This window comes from Protopterus annectens, chromosome 14.part0 (assembly GCF_019279795.1).
Source record: "Protopterus annectens isolate FY-2018-M chromosome 14.part0, PAN1.0, whole genome shotgun sequence".
Classification (NCBI taxonomy): domain Eukaryota; kingdom Metazoa; phylum Chordata; order Ceratodontiformes; family Protopteridae; genus Protopterus; species Protopterus annectens.
In genome coordinates this window covers 437,436,055-437,450,657 of record NC_056748.1, presented here as the reverse complement: position 1 = coordinate 437,450,657, position 14,603 = coordinate 437,436,055, and the positions used below count along the sequence as shown (strand labels likewise).

At 40.1% G+C, this 14,603-nt stretch overlaps 1 protein-coding gene across 2 annotated transcripts in view; it reads right to left on the bottom strand.

Annotated features, from left to right (window-relative positions):
• Positions 1 to 14,603, bottom strand: part of JAKMIP1 (janus kinase and microtubule interacting protein 1) — a 2,220,219-nt gene that overhangs the window by 1,399,820 nt on the left and 805,796 nt on the right. For both annotated transcript variants that reach the window (XM_044056204.1, XM_044056206.1), the window contains exon 6: positions 11,669 to 11,815. In XM_044056204.1, coding sequence (XP_043912139.1) covers positions 11,669 to 11,815 — 147 coding nt within the window. The remainder of the gene's footprint in view (positions 1 to 11,668; positions 11,816 to 14,603) is intronic.

Sequence of the window (14,603 nt, the reverse complement as noted above, 5' to 3'; positions counted from 1 at the left end):
GCCCAGTGAAGAATATTTTCAAGGGTAGAGATGTTGTCACCTGGGGAGATATGTAAGGAGATAAAGCAGATATTCTTACGTTTATTCAATCTGAGGAGACCAGCATTACCAGTATTGGCTTGAGACCAGGCCCGACCAAGCAAGCAGCTATTCTTGAGATGTCAGCACCATACAATGTACAAGCTCTACAGTGTTTCCTAGGCATGGTCAACTATTTAGGCAAGTTTATACCAGACTTCAGGGAGTTGACAGCACCTTTAAAGGAGCGAACACACAAAAATGTTGCATGGTCATGGTTGGAACAATACCAGAAGGCATTTGAAGACCTTAAACAGAAAATTGCCACCTCACCTACATTAAGATACTATGATGTGATCAAACCAGTCACTCTTTCCTGTGATGCTTCAAAATCTGGTCTTGGCGCAGTTATACTTCAACAGGGCAGACCAATAGCCTATGTATCTAGAACACTTACCCAAACTGAGATGCAGTATGCACACATTTGAGGAGGAGCTTTTGGCAATAGTATTTGCATGTTCCAAAGTTCATGAATATATTTATGGTTGAGCTATTCAGATTGAAACTGACCACCAGCCTCTAGTTACTATTCTAAAGAAGACTATGCATTCCGCTCCAGTGAGATTACAAAGAATGATGCTCAAATAGCAAAAGTAAAACTTCAAAATGGTCTATACGAAAGGCAATTTGCTCTGTATGGCTGATACCTTATCCAGATCGCCCAGAAATATGACGTAACAGCTTGATGCAGAGAATTTTGACTTTGACGTGATGGCAGGGCATAGTTTTTCTATCACTAGACTTGATGAGTTAAGAGATCCCACAAAGACTGATCCAATTTTGCAAAAGCTCAATCACTACATTGATGTTGGATGGCCGTCAAAGCAATCTAGTGTACCACTTGAAGTGCAAACCTACTTTCCTTACAGACAGGAATTGATGGAAGATGGCATTATTTTCAAAGGTCCTAAAATTATTGTTCTTACTTCCTTACAACAAGGATATATATCCGGATTTTGCATTGTGGTCACCCAGGTTCCACAGCCACTAAGAGAAGAGTCAGAGAATTGGCATTTTGGCCTTCATTACTGAAAGACATTGATAAAGTACTTTCTTCTTGTTCAGTATGCAACAGTACTAGACTGTATTTGCAAAGAAAACCACTTCAGCTAAGCCCAGTTCCTGAGCTATCTTGGTCAACAGTAGCCACTGATATCTTCGAATGGAACAATCAACACTACTTGGTTTAGGTAGACTCTTATTCAAATTGGTTTGAGATTGATCTATTACCTAACCTAACATCCACTGTTGTCATTGCTAAGTTAAAACACCATTTCTCAGTCAATGGTAGTCCACACAGAGTTCTTTCTGGCAATGGTACTCAATTTACTAGTCAGTTGTTTCAGACATTTGCAAGAGAATGGGACTTTGTACATGTCACTAGCAGTCCTGAATATCCACAGTCCAATGATCTAGCTGAATATGCAGTGCAGAGTCCAAAGCAATTACTTGAAAGGTCAAAGCGTGACCAATGTGTTCTTGAATTTGCTTAATCTCAGAAACATACCCTGTGACGATATTCTTGGTTTACCTGCTCAAGGACTACTTTCCAGACAAACCAGAACTATGCTACCTATTAATTCCAGTTTATTGAGGCCTAAAGTTAAGAACAATAAAACCATCAAGGCTCAACTGTTTAAGAAGCATAATATCCAGAAGTCCAGTTACAACAGATCGAGCAGATTACTTTGTCTGTTGATGGAAGGAGAGAGATTCCAAACCCAGACAAAGAAAGGTTTTGACCGAAACGGTCAGATTACAGGCATCTGTGCCAAGCCAAGTTCTTACCTGGTAAATTCCAAGGGTGTGGAGTATAGGAGGAATCCTAGACATCTTCTTCCTGTACCAGAATCATCATCACAACATTGTTTCTGTGATGTAGACTCCAAAGCTAAGAGCAAACAAGATGATGTTCCCATACCAGAGTGCTTGCAAACCTCTGATTCCACTCCTTGAAATGGTTCCAAAGATTCCAAAGGTCGAACATTTTGTAGAGACAGCTCCAGCTGCTAAATCTAATTCCCAGTTTTATGTCACACGATAGTGTGAAATACGCAACTTGGACTTAATTGTATGTACATATATATATATATATATATATATATATATATATATATAAATAAAATATATATATATATATAAAATATATATATATATATATATATATATATATATATATATATACATACAGTCTTGTATAATGCATGACAAAGAATTACCTGCGATCTCTGCATGCCAAGTTGACTCATAACGTTGCATGATCTATTTCTGAAACAGAGAGGATGCAGATCAGAGTGTATGTGCTGTGTCTTTAAGAAGCATGCCAAAGACTGTATGTGCATGTATAAATTCCATACAAGTGCAATCCCTAGTGCCATTTTGTAAGAGCAGCCAGAGCATGAGCATGCATGATTTTAGTTGTTAGTTTGTATACAAGTTACTATAGTTAAAAAGTCAGTAAACATCTATAGTGATGTATTTGTATAAAATAAAGCCTGCTTGAACAGAACCCAAGAAAACTCCTCTATTGTGTCCAAAGTAGGAGAGCGACACTATAAAAGAGAGTTGTTAGACGACATGCCAGTTGGTATGAGGTTGTTGGTGAGGTTTCCTGTCTGCAGGCAGGTATATTTGGTGACGATTATGCAGGGAGGTGTGGCTTCACTGAATGGTCGAAGATGTGTTGCTCACTGAGATTTTTTTAGTGTTTGCCAGAGACGTGTATATATATATATATATATATATATATATATATATATGTATATATATATATATATATATATATATATATATATATATATATGTGTGTGTAGGTATACTGGCTGTATTTTATGTGAATGATCAAACACCAGCATAGGGTGAGTGATTCTGTGTTTACCATGTATGTATACAAATAGTGTCACAATGCACAACCAAAACAGTCTCTGTGGAGTCTCTCGAAGTCGCACAAACCCAGTATGTCAATATACTGGGTCTGCTTTTAAGCATGCTTTTAAACTGGTATAAAAAGGGAATGGGGAATTTCTACACTTTATTTTGTTTTTTTCAACTACTATTTGGAGAGCTTGTGTGTTTGTAATAAAGATGATTCGACTTGAACTAGCTTGTGCGTCCCTACTTTCATTAGCAGACTTATACTTTGGAAAGTTTTTAAAGAAAGTATTTCTACCACCTGTTACTAGGTGGGATATTCACAGTATGTTTTTTATTAGGTGCCTGAACTCTAGGGAAGCGCAGATCTTCCACAAGAGTAGTTTCCTCATTATTTAGTTATGTATGTAGGTAGGGGATATAATGTGTGCTACGTGTTTGTGCGCGTGCGCACGTGTGCATGTATTTGCACTGTGTGTTACTGGTGAACATTCCAGTCAAGGAGAGCTCTGTCAATGAGTCTTTTAAAGACAAGCAGGTATAAAACTAACCTGCTGACAGTATAATGGACTAAACCTATACACACAGTCAACATGATGGGGAAAAAGAAGTTATGCACTTACCATAACATTGCATCTTTGTTGTCCATCTTCATTTATCCTTGACTGATGGGTTCTGTTCCGAATATCAGAACTGACTCAGCCATTACTACAGCTCGTGGTGACCTAAAACTCTCAGGCTTAAGTCCTACCCACAATGCTTCTCTTCGTTACCTCAGATCGATTTTGCATAAAAACAGAATGACAGAAACATAATGACTCATACAGGCTTTATCCATAACCTTTATAAATAATCAGTAATAAGGTATATATAATGCCCGATCCAGCAAAAAAAGCTGCCCAGACGGGGGAAAGGAGGGAGGGGAAGTCAAAGATAAAGGAGGATGGACAACACAGATGGAATGTAACGGTAAGTACATAATTTCTTTATCTGATGTTGTCAATCTTCATTAATCCTTGACTGATGGGACATAGTCCCTAGCTCCATTGATCTTGGGAGGATTTACGCAATTATATTCATGAGTGCAATTGCACCAAATGGATTTCTTATGGACCAAATCCAATTTGAAATAGGTGGTGAGGGTGTGGGGAGTAGTCCAGGTTACTGCTGCACATACATCATTCATTGAAGCTAAAGACTGGAAAAAAAAAACTAAGGAAGTAGCCACAGCTTTCATAGACTGAGCATTTATAGGAACAGATAAATCAGTTTTGTTACTGTGCTAGACAAAATCTGGCTGAGTAATCTTGTTCTGTGTAGATAAAAGCATGACTGTGAACAGCTAATAAATACAAACAGTATTTACTTTTATTTGAAAGGTTGGGAGAGAAGGCTGGCAAACTGACGGTATGACTTGTACTGGTATCGGACATTGCCTTGGGTAGAAAGGAAATGTTTATCCTTCAGGAGAGTCTACCTTCTCTGGAAATGAGTAATGGAGGCTTATGTAATAAGACTTGCATTTTCGAATTTCCACTGGCAGAAGCCATCACCACCAAGAAAACATTTTTCAGGATCAAAGTTTTTTTTTTTTTTAACTCACAGTTAGCAAATGGTTGGAAGGGTGGTTGTACAAATGCCTGTAAGACCAACATGAGATCTCAAGGAGATATAGGATCCTTATAAGGAGGTCTTAATAACAGGGTTCCTTAAGAACGGACTGTGTAAGGTCTGTGAGAAAACAAAGACTATTCCACAAAACTGTTATAAAATTAGAAATGACTAATAGCTGGACTTTAATAAATGAAGGAGGAGCTCCTGTGTTGAAAATGAAATTTCCTCCTTTTGCTAGAATAGAGTTTACGTGTGGCTGGCTTATGATAAGCTAGCAGAATATGATGTACTGGGGGAAAAAGATTTGTCCGCTCGGCAAATACTGGAACTAGGGGAATCAAGTTGTCTGGTTGAGGTTCAGAATGTTTGGTTGAGTCAAACTGTCTGGATGCGACAGAAGGTCTGGAGCGGACTCCAAAATCCATGATTTTCACAACAGACAATGCAAAGAAAAAGGGAAAACCTTATTTGTTGAGACCAATAAGGAGTAATGATGGCTATTTTGCTCAACTGAATTGCTTTCTGTAGTACTCTGGAATTAAGAGGAAATGGAGGAAAGCATACAGAAATCCCTGGGAGGAAAGCATACAGAAATCCCTGGGACCAAGTGTGTAACAGAGGATCCCTCGCAGACACCCCGGGGGGGGGGGGGTAAGGTAGTTGTTGCACTTGTAGTTCAAACGTGAGGCAAAGAGGATGCAGGAAGGCTGGCCCTCCTCCACGAAAAAATCCTTTTCATCATGTTTAAATAGAGAGGCCATGGTGAGGCAGAAGAATAAACCTGCTATCATAAATTGGTTGGGAACAATCACCCATTGTCACAGTCAGAGTGCTTCCCGCCAAAAGGGGTTAAGATTTGGTCCCTCATGTTTGTTGATGTACCAAATCACTGACATATTATCTGATTTAATTGCAATTGTTCCCAAAAGGAAAGTAGTCTCAAAAGTTTTGCAAAAACACTGCTTTCATCATTAGAACGTTGCTATGCAAATTGGCCTTAATAGGGAACCACTGAGTGTATAGCCCAAATAATGCCTGCTCACCCCACTGGGAGGCATTCATGGGCACTATGACCTTGAGCTGCAGAGAGGACAAAGGGACATTTCCAAAGAATCTCTTTTTGAGTGCAAGCTCCAACCCACATCTTTTTGCAAAGAGTGGAAGTCAAAAACTGATTCAACATAGGTTGATAAGTTATTGACAACTGATATGCAAGAAGCCATAGAAGAATTTTCCTGTGATACTTTGCCAGGGGAACTACTGTAATTGCCGCAGGACTCTGAACTTAAGGCTTTGAAAATTTCTGTATTAAGCACTGTACCTATGAACTCTAAACCTAAAGTTGGAGTCAACTGTAAGTTTTCATAATTTACAACTATTTCTGCCATGCATTTGGAAAGCTCAATACTTTGACTGGTGCAGATGAAGGAAATGCAACCAGAGAGCCATTTTGAACACCCTGAGGACTGTGGTGAAGCCAAAACACAAACCCTGAAGTGGTAATTACTGGTTACTAACTAGCAGGAAGTGGAGGAACCTTCTGGAACGTTTGCCCATTTAATATGGTAATATGGTTATAGTAATATGGTTATACGATTTCTGAAGGTCTATGGAGCATATGCAAGCTGCCCTTTTCCAAGAATGGAAGAGCAGTCTGAAGTGTGACCATACAGACCTTAGTTTGGCATACCAATTTGTTCATAACTCTGAAATCCATAGTTGGTCTCTAGTCCCTTTTGGTAGTCTTTTTTTTTTGTTAAAAAAAATAATCTTGAGTAAATTCCGGAATCTCTCTGGTCTGGTGGGACTTCCTGGATGAGTCTCTCTGTCTGTCTCTCTCTCTCTCTCTCTCTTTTTTTTAACAGTTTGTATTTGTGTAATTGCTAGATCCTGCTCATTGGGTGGAACATGAGGGATTTTCTTACTGGGGGGCAGAAAGGATATGATATAACCTCTGGACATAATCTTTTGCACTCAAGTATCTGTAGTTATTTCTGGCCAGTTGTTTAGATGCAAGGATAAGCACCCTCCTGGACTGCCTCCAGAGCAAGGAAATCTGGCATCCATTCAGGAGCACTGGTAGGGCTTACTAAGGAAAGAATCCCTGAAACTGTGGTTCTGCGTGCCACCTCTGCCTCGAAAGTGGCGATTTCAATTAAAGTTCCCCCTCTGCCCCTGAGAGGACTGTTTCTGTGTGTGTCTCTGAAAGGCCTTTTTGGATTTTGAACCATATTTCAGGTTTCCTGGAAAAAGATCTTTGGGGGAATGGAAAACAGTCTACAGCAGAAAGCTTTCTCACACTTCAGTAACACCAACACGCAGGGACTCTGGCTGACCAAGTTCACAGACGACTGCAAGAGGGGAGCTATTATTAACTCCCCAAGTGATGCAGACATCCTACAGAAAGGCCTCTGAGACCAATGACTGGTGTTGAAACCTTGGCCTTAAGCTTAATGCAAAAAAAAGTCTCAGATCCTTTGGGAAAAACTCAGTTCCCACAAATTACCACACTGATGGGAGCCCACTGAACACTGAAAGCATTATAAGAGATCTGGGGACACAGAGGCTGACAACAACCTCTCCTTCAATCACCACATTGCCACTATGGTCAGAACATCCTTCTATGTGGCATGTCTCATTATCAAGGGTTTTACATCCAGGAACAAAGAGGTCATCATATCTCTCTACTCTTCCCTCATTAGGCCAATCATTGTGTATAATGCCCCATTTGGCATGTACCTCACTAGACACATGCAACAGCTAGAAAACCCACAAAAATACCTCATGAAAAGGATCCTAGGCATTAAACACATGTCCTATACAGACAGACTTAATCCAGCTATTCTCGGTCTCATACTGTCCGCTAAGAGGTGATCTCTGCTTGACTTACAAAGCCATGTCTGACCCAGCTCTGCTAGAAATGCTACATCTAAAGAAATACCAATCCCTCCACACCACATGCCCCAGAGACCTCAGCCTCATTACCACAATCAATAGAACATGCTGGAGGGACAGGTTCATAACCCAGAGACTCCCCATGCTCTGGAATAGACTTCTCATACATGTCAAGCAGAGCACCTCACTGGCCCTCTTCAAGAGAGATCTTGATGAGTGGATGGGAAATAGAAAGTTCACCCCAGGGATCACGCCAGTGGATCTACTTGCTAGAGGCTCTGGGAACTAATGTCAGGCGGCACGATGCCAGGGCACTTCTATAAGCTAGGGTTGTAAAGGCTCCAGGACCATTAGCCTAGAACACACCTATGAACCACTAGGCCAAAAGGGAGATGGTCTGCCAAATGAATCACTGACGGATTAAAAGACCCAAATGGCTCTTCCAAACCACATAAACACATCCAGGTGTACATCTCAATGGCAACGCCTGAACTTGCTGGCCTGCAAGTGCAATGACCACCATGGACGAGCTGGACACAGACTGTAGGGTACATGACTGGGAAGCAACTTTCTCTTTTACCTCCTCAGAGATAACTCCCCCAAGGGTATCAGATAACTCTTTTAACCAGATCCCTTTGAAGTCTGGTAAAAGTGCCCAGAAATTGAAGGATCTTAAGGGACAGGTCATTTAAGCGTGAACTCACCTTTCCAAACATATCCATCATCTGAAATTCTAAAAGGCAGGTGAACAGAAGACATAACAGTCAGAACCTTTCCCAAGGCGGTTGCAATGACCATGGACTCTCTAGATAGATCTCTGGGCCTGAACTGTTTATCCTAAGGGGAAGAAAGGAATTTTGTCAAGAGTACTGTGGATGGGCTTAAAGGGAGTAAGGACTTTTCCATGCATGATGAAAAATCAACTGAAAAAGCTTATCAGCCAATGGAATCACCCAAGAGGTAGATGGCCAGAAGCAGAAGGGTAGCTAAACTAACCTGTGGGATAGTGTTTATGGGACTTCCAATCATCCCCCTGTTTTAGAGACTCCCGGGTGTCTCCAAAGGTGACATCATCAGAGGGAGACTTTAGAGACTCTTCTCCTTCACTGAAATCATTATAGTCAGTGACAGATTTCTCCATAGGATGCAAGTGCTTCCTCTTGCACTTTTTCTTCTGAGGGGCCTCCTCATTGGGAGGGGCTGGGGGAGGTGGTCATCAGAAGGATGGATCATATATCCAGGAATCCTGCCATCTGAGCATTCACTGTCCCACTGGAGATGTTGGTAAGGGGAGGGGGCTACAGTACATAGGTCTCTTCACAGGTCCGAAAACTGAACTCCCCAAAGAGGGAAGCGACAGCGGAACCAAAAACTTAACAACCTCAGAACTGTGGTCACTCCCTGTCCCAAACAGATGACTGCCAAAGCAGGAGTCGGGGCCGATCCAATGCGTGCCGATACTCCATGGTGCAGGGACTGCTCCAAGAAGTAGGGATCGACGCTTGCTCCCCACAGTCGAAAGCACAGACTCAGCCCCCAAAAGGTCTCTGGATCTGAAAAGCTGAAGAGCTCAGAGCAATCACCGATTCTGGAAGCAGCACATCTCCAGAATCAATGCAGTCAGTGCTGGGAGGGTTGGGGCCAAATACTGTAAAGACTCAAAATAAGAGGACTGACTTAGGAAGTATCTTGAAAAGGTTTAATCAGTGCTGAATGGGTCGGCACAGATGGAAAGAGCCACTCTGACATTTCTGGCACCCTCAGATAAGATAGTAAGGGAAATCAAAACAATAGTAAGATTTTTTTTTTTTAAATCAACAAGAAGGAAGAACCTACCAACAATGGTAGGAAAGAGTACAAATTTGTAAGGGAAGAAGATAATACAGCTTGTATGGACTAAAAGGGAGAGGGCAGATGTCACATAGAAACTAGTTGAAAACTAGAGCAAAGAAAATTTCTTTAGGTTATAGATATATAAAATAACAAATAATTACTTAGCTTGAGAGCTCTGGAGAACGAGTCAGTCTCTGGAAGCGGCAAATGAGATCTGAGGTAACTAGGAGAAACATTGTGGGTAGGACTTAAGGTTGAGAGTTTTAAGTCACCACGAGCTGTAGTAATGGCTGAATCGGTTCTGATATTCGGAACCAAACCCATCAGTCAAGGATTAATGAAGATTCACATCAGATTTTTTTTTTTTTGCTTGTGTTTTCTGCCTCTCTCAGGGTAATGAGATGCAGTACACCAAAGGAAGGCCAGATGAACATGCTCATACCTCCTCCCACAAGGCACAGCCTGCTCTTCACTGCTCAGCAAGACTCATGGCAAGCAGCTCACCTCAGTCGTCACTAGGGGATGGCTGTTTTTACTGCAGGGCTACGTTCTGGCCCCCATGTGCGCTCTGTTGCAGTCTATTCTCAAAGATAAACCATCTAGTACTCAGACTTCAAAATGAACCCAGGACAACAAAAGATGCCTTTAACCTTATGTCTCTCGGCATACCTCTCAACTGCAAAAATTTAGACATAGCACTGATTTTTCACCTCAGATCTCGTTTTGGTTCTCCTAGAGTTACTGATTTTCTATATAAAGTTAGACTATATTGCTAAATAAATGAACTAATCCTGTATCCCAAGTCTTGGTCACTAACTATAACAGGAACAATATGTGAAGACCTTCACAAACCTGAAGTCAGATGAACCAAGAAGTGTTCTTTCTATCCCTCTACTATGAATTTTAATGCCTTCAGAATAACAGATATGCTGGTGGACCAGGCCAATAAAAATAAATCTTAATTTTAAACATGCTTATTCCATGCATGCAACAAATGTTTTTGCACTGCACATAATAAACATAGAGGCTGAAGTGCACAAAATCGGTTTCTATGGATGCAAAGAGCATACTTAAAGGAAGCAAAGAAGTGTAGCATTTTGCCCAATTTCAAGATTCAGGTTGTATCTGCATTGCACCATTGCAAACAGAATTCCTAAGCAAAGTGAGAATTCTACTGTATAACATTACAGAGTTCAAGTGTAGTGTCAAACATCAAGACAAAAGGCACTTTGAAATGATCTTGCAAGACATACTGAATGAACCATAAAGACAAAATAATTTTATCTATGTTGTCTTATTAATGCAGCACTGGAAATAGATGAAAAAAAACATCTGAAGCATAAATCTAAAAGTATTACTGTCAAATTTAACAGACTTTTCTGTCATTGTGGCCAGCTTGCGGCCAGCTTGCTTTTACAAACAGGAACACAACATCAGAGTGTTAGCATTTGAGGTATTCATGTCTTCTTTATGATCACACTGCCCATCTGTAAACAACACAGCATTATACTGTAAACATGATTAGCTTTGTAGATGTAAACTTTTTGAAACAGCTCAAAGGCAAATGCTATCAGAAAATGCAGGATGGGGCTAGAAGACTTGTAATAAACTAGTGTTGTTTGCCTACTTGTACCTTTAAACTTCAAGATACATTATTTAATTGAAAATGCAAGCCACAAGACTGAAGTAGAGATGAATCAAGCTGGTAAGAACTAAGAAAGGGCACGGTCTTGTGTGTATGCAGTAAAATAATTACTTCCATGTGCAAAGCAGCAAGGTAAAAGTGCTCCCTTACCATGACCATCAAGAAAAATAAATATATTTGTTTACCGAGGTACAAATTGCCCATTTGCAGGTACAGCTCCATGTGAATATATTAATAGATAAAAAACTTTTTACAGTGCACAGTTGCAGTAAATCATACATAAGTAATTACAAACTGTGAAAGAATTTATGAACTTCTATAAAGTTTTTAATTTTCCAGTGAAGTTATGACAGCAGAATTTTAATTCACTAGGATAAATCTAGTGTTATGTATTCAAAAGACACTTTTCGGTACAAGACGTTTTTAAAGAACTGCAGTCGACATCTGCAACACAAACTATTGATTATCAGTATAAACTGTAAAATCACTAGACACATCATGGAAAAATACCATCAAACTAAGAAGAAATTTGAGTTTACATTTTAACTAGATTCAGAACAATAAGTTTTCTCTTAAAAATTTCAGAGTAAGTAGCCCAATGAATGGATGAATTTTTGACTCCTTGAAGTGTAACCTTTTGGCCTACCAAGTTGCCAAAATTTTTATATTATAATACCAAAGAGCATGTTGGTAGCTATGACAACAGTATTAAGTCATTGGTATACATCTTACCAATTCAGCATTTTCCCGTACAACATTCTTCAGTTTTTCTTCCATTCTCTGTAAGGATTGCAATAAATCTTCATTTTTTTTGGATGATCGTATAGCTTTTTCCACCAGAGTCTTTAGCTGACTTTCCATTTCACGTGTACGTTTTAACTGGAAAGGGAAAATAAGTGAAAGGTAAAGAATTAACTGTGCCATCCAGAAGTCTCTCTTCTTTAAAACACCACATTCTGCCTCTGTCAGTGACTACTCAGTATACATTAATGCTTAGTACGCAAAGATTATCATTCCATTTTTACTCCCTTGTGATTGACTGTTTAGGTGAAGTGTTCACAGCCTGGCCTCTATGACCTTGCCTCTATTAACTAGGTACAGTTCCCCAGCTCATTCCCAGTATCAAAGTCTTTAGTGACACGAACACCTGCTAAATACAAACACCAACATTACCAGTGCTCAGATGTCAACTGTACGTTACACAGCAAGAAATGAAATCCAAATCACAAAAACACGCTTTTTCTACATCCTGGACTGATCTTAGAGCTTCATTTGCACCGTCATTTCTTAGTTGTTAACTTCTCACTGATAAAATACACCTCCTAAACAAACAAAATGAGAGGACGTGCACTTATACTATTAATATTTAAAGACCAAATGTAAAGGCTTTTACAGGTAAAACAAATTCTGCATGCAAGCCAGATCATGTATTTATGGACCTGGTGACTCGTCACAAAACAAGTATTTCTTTTTTTAAAGGTCTTCTTTTAGAGATTTAAAACTCCCACAAAAACAGTGAATTTAACAAGAAACACCTGCCATAACAATCTTCTGACAACATTTGCATCATGTATGACAGATGCATTTATGGGGGGCACACATTATTTCAGTGAATGGTCAGGAGCCCCAGAGTTTTTCCACATTTTTCAGTAGCTGTCAGGACAAAAAGAAAAAAGAAAACTTGCTGATTAGTAAACCGTTTTATAGCAGGGGTTATCTTTTTCGCTGAACTGTTAATTTAATTAACAGTGTGGCAACTAACATCTACATTCTGTAGAATGTCACACACCATTACATTCCTGAATACTTTCTGAAAAAAAAAGTTAAAACATAAGACAAATGTAAATACTTTATGAACAATAAAAGCTACTGAAAAGGCAAAAACAGTGATGTTATCAGAAAAAAGTCCTCTTTTCAGTGATGATCCTCACTGCAGTCACAGTCTCTACATCATTATATTATAATGCTCACAAACCTAGAATGATATTTTACTGTAATGTTTCATGAATAGTCTTATACCTTGAAACTGTATAAAAAAAGAGTTATGTAGTTACCATAACTTGGAATCTGTGCTTTACAGTGTCATTATTCATCATGGATGGGTCTTGGATCCAACCTTGGATCCGAGCTGGCAACTGTAGGACAGATCCAGAGCTCAAGCTCCTCCCCTTCCCATGATCCCTTGCTGACCTACAACCTCAGATCGAATCTGCTGGATATGGAAATAGCAATCAGGACTGCTTATAATACTAAAAGGGAAGACATCCTTCCATACCTACCAGATCTCCAGAAGGCAGGGGGAAGATGGGTGGGAATGTGATGAATAATGACACTGGACAGCACAGATTCCAAGTTATGGTAAGTACATAACTTTTTATCTGATGCTATCCGTGTCATTATTCATCATGGATGGGTCAGAGTCTCCAGCTACTATGAACCCTGGGAGGCCTCAGGGAAGGATAAGCTGGAGCACTGTGGAACCGAAGGAAGCCCTGTTCGACATCAAATCTAACTTGTAATGTGTAACAAAGGTGCGATGATTAGAGCAACTAGCAGCAGCACGTATCTCATTCAATGAAAGTTTGGCCAAAAAGTCAGAAGTAGCCACCAACCTAGTAGAGTGAGCTTTGATTGGCTTTGAAAGATTGATGTGCCTGCTGTCATAAATGAAGGAAATACAGCTGGTTATCCAACAGGAAAGTGATACCCTGGTAACTGCCAAACCTTTCCTGGCATGAGAAAAAGCTACAAAAAGCTGATCTGACTTTTGAAATTCTTCGGTCCTCTTAAGATAAAAACGTAATTGTCTGTGGACATCCAAACAATGCCACATATATTCCCCTTTGTTGGAATAATTAGGGAAGAAAACAGGAAGCTGAACAGATTGGTTAAGGTTGGCCTCCACTGCTATTTTGGAAATGAAGGATTAGTTCTGAGAGATTATGAAAGACTATAAAGGGAGGTTTGATACTAACAGCCTGCAGCTCAGAAACCCCCTTGGCCGAAGTAATAGTCACCAATAAGGCAGTCTTCCAGGATAGGAATTTTAGATCACACGATGCAGCAGGCTCGAAGGGTTTTTGTGTGAAAGACTGCAACACTAAAGTGAGATCCCATGGGGGAAGGGATCTTTGATAGGAGATATAAGGAGAAATACCCCTTTGAGGAAAGCTTTACAGAGTCTGGAAGAGAAGGTGGGACTCTATTGTCCAAATGAAAATTTGAGATGGCTGCCAAAAGAAGGCTAATCGTGGAGAAACTAGCCCCTTCCTGGAAGAGGGAAGCTAAAAACAGCAGGATGGCAGGAATAGTTGCTAAAAAGGGGTCAAGGTTTCATTGTCTAACCCAAATGGGGAACTTTTCTACTTGCTAGAATATACCTTCTTAGTAGAAGGTTTCTGAGAGGCTAAGATAATATTCTTTATTGGAGAAGAAAGCCTGGACTGGGCAAGGATCACTGGAATTGGAGAAGTCATGCGGTTAACCAAAGGGACTGAAGATTGGGTAGAGGTAGACCGCAGGGGTGAGAAATGAGATCTGGAATGGGATCCAATATCCAGGGAAGATATTTCATCAGATGAGATGAAAGCAGGGAGAACAACGGCTGGTGAGGCCAAAGGAGGGAATGAGGATGAGAAGGCTCTTCAGGCGATGGGCTTTCTGCAGA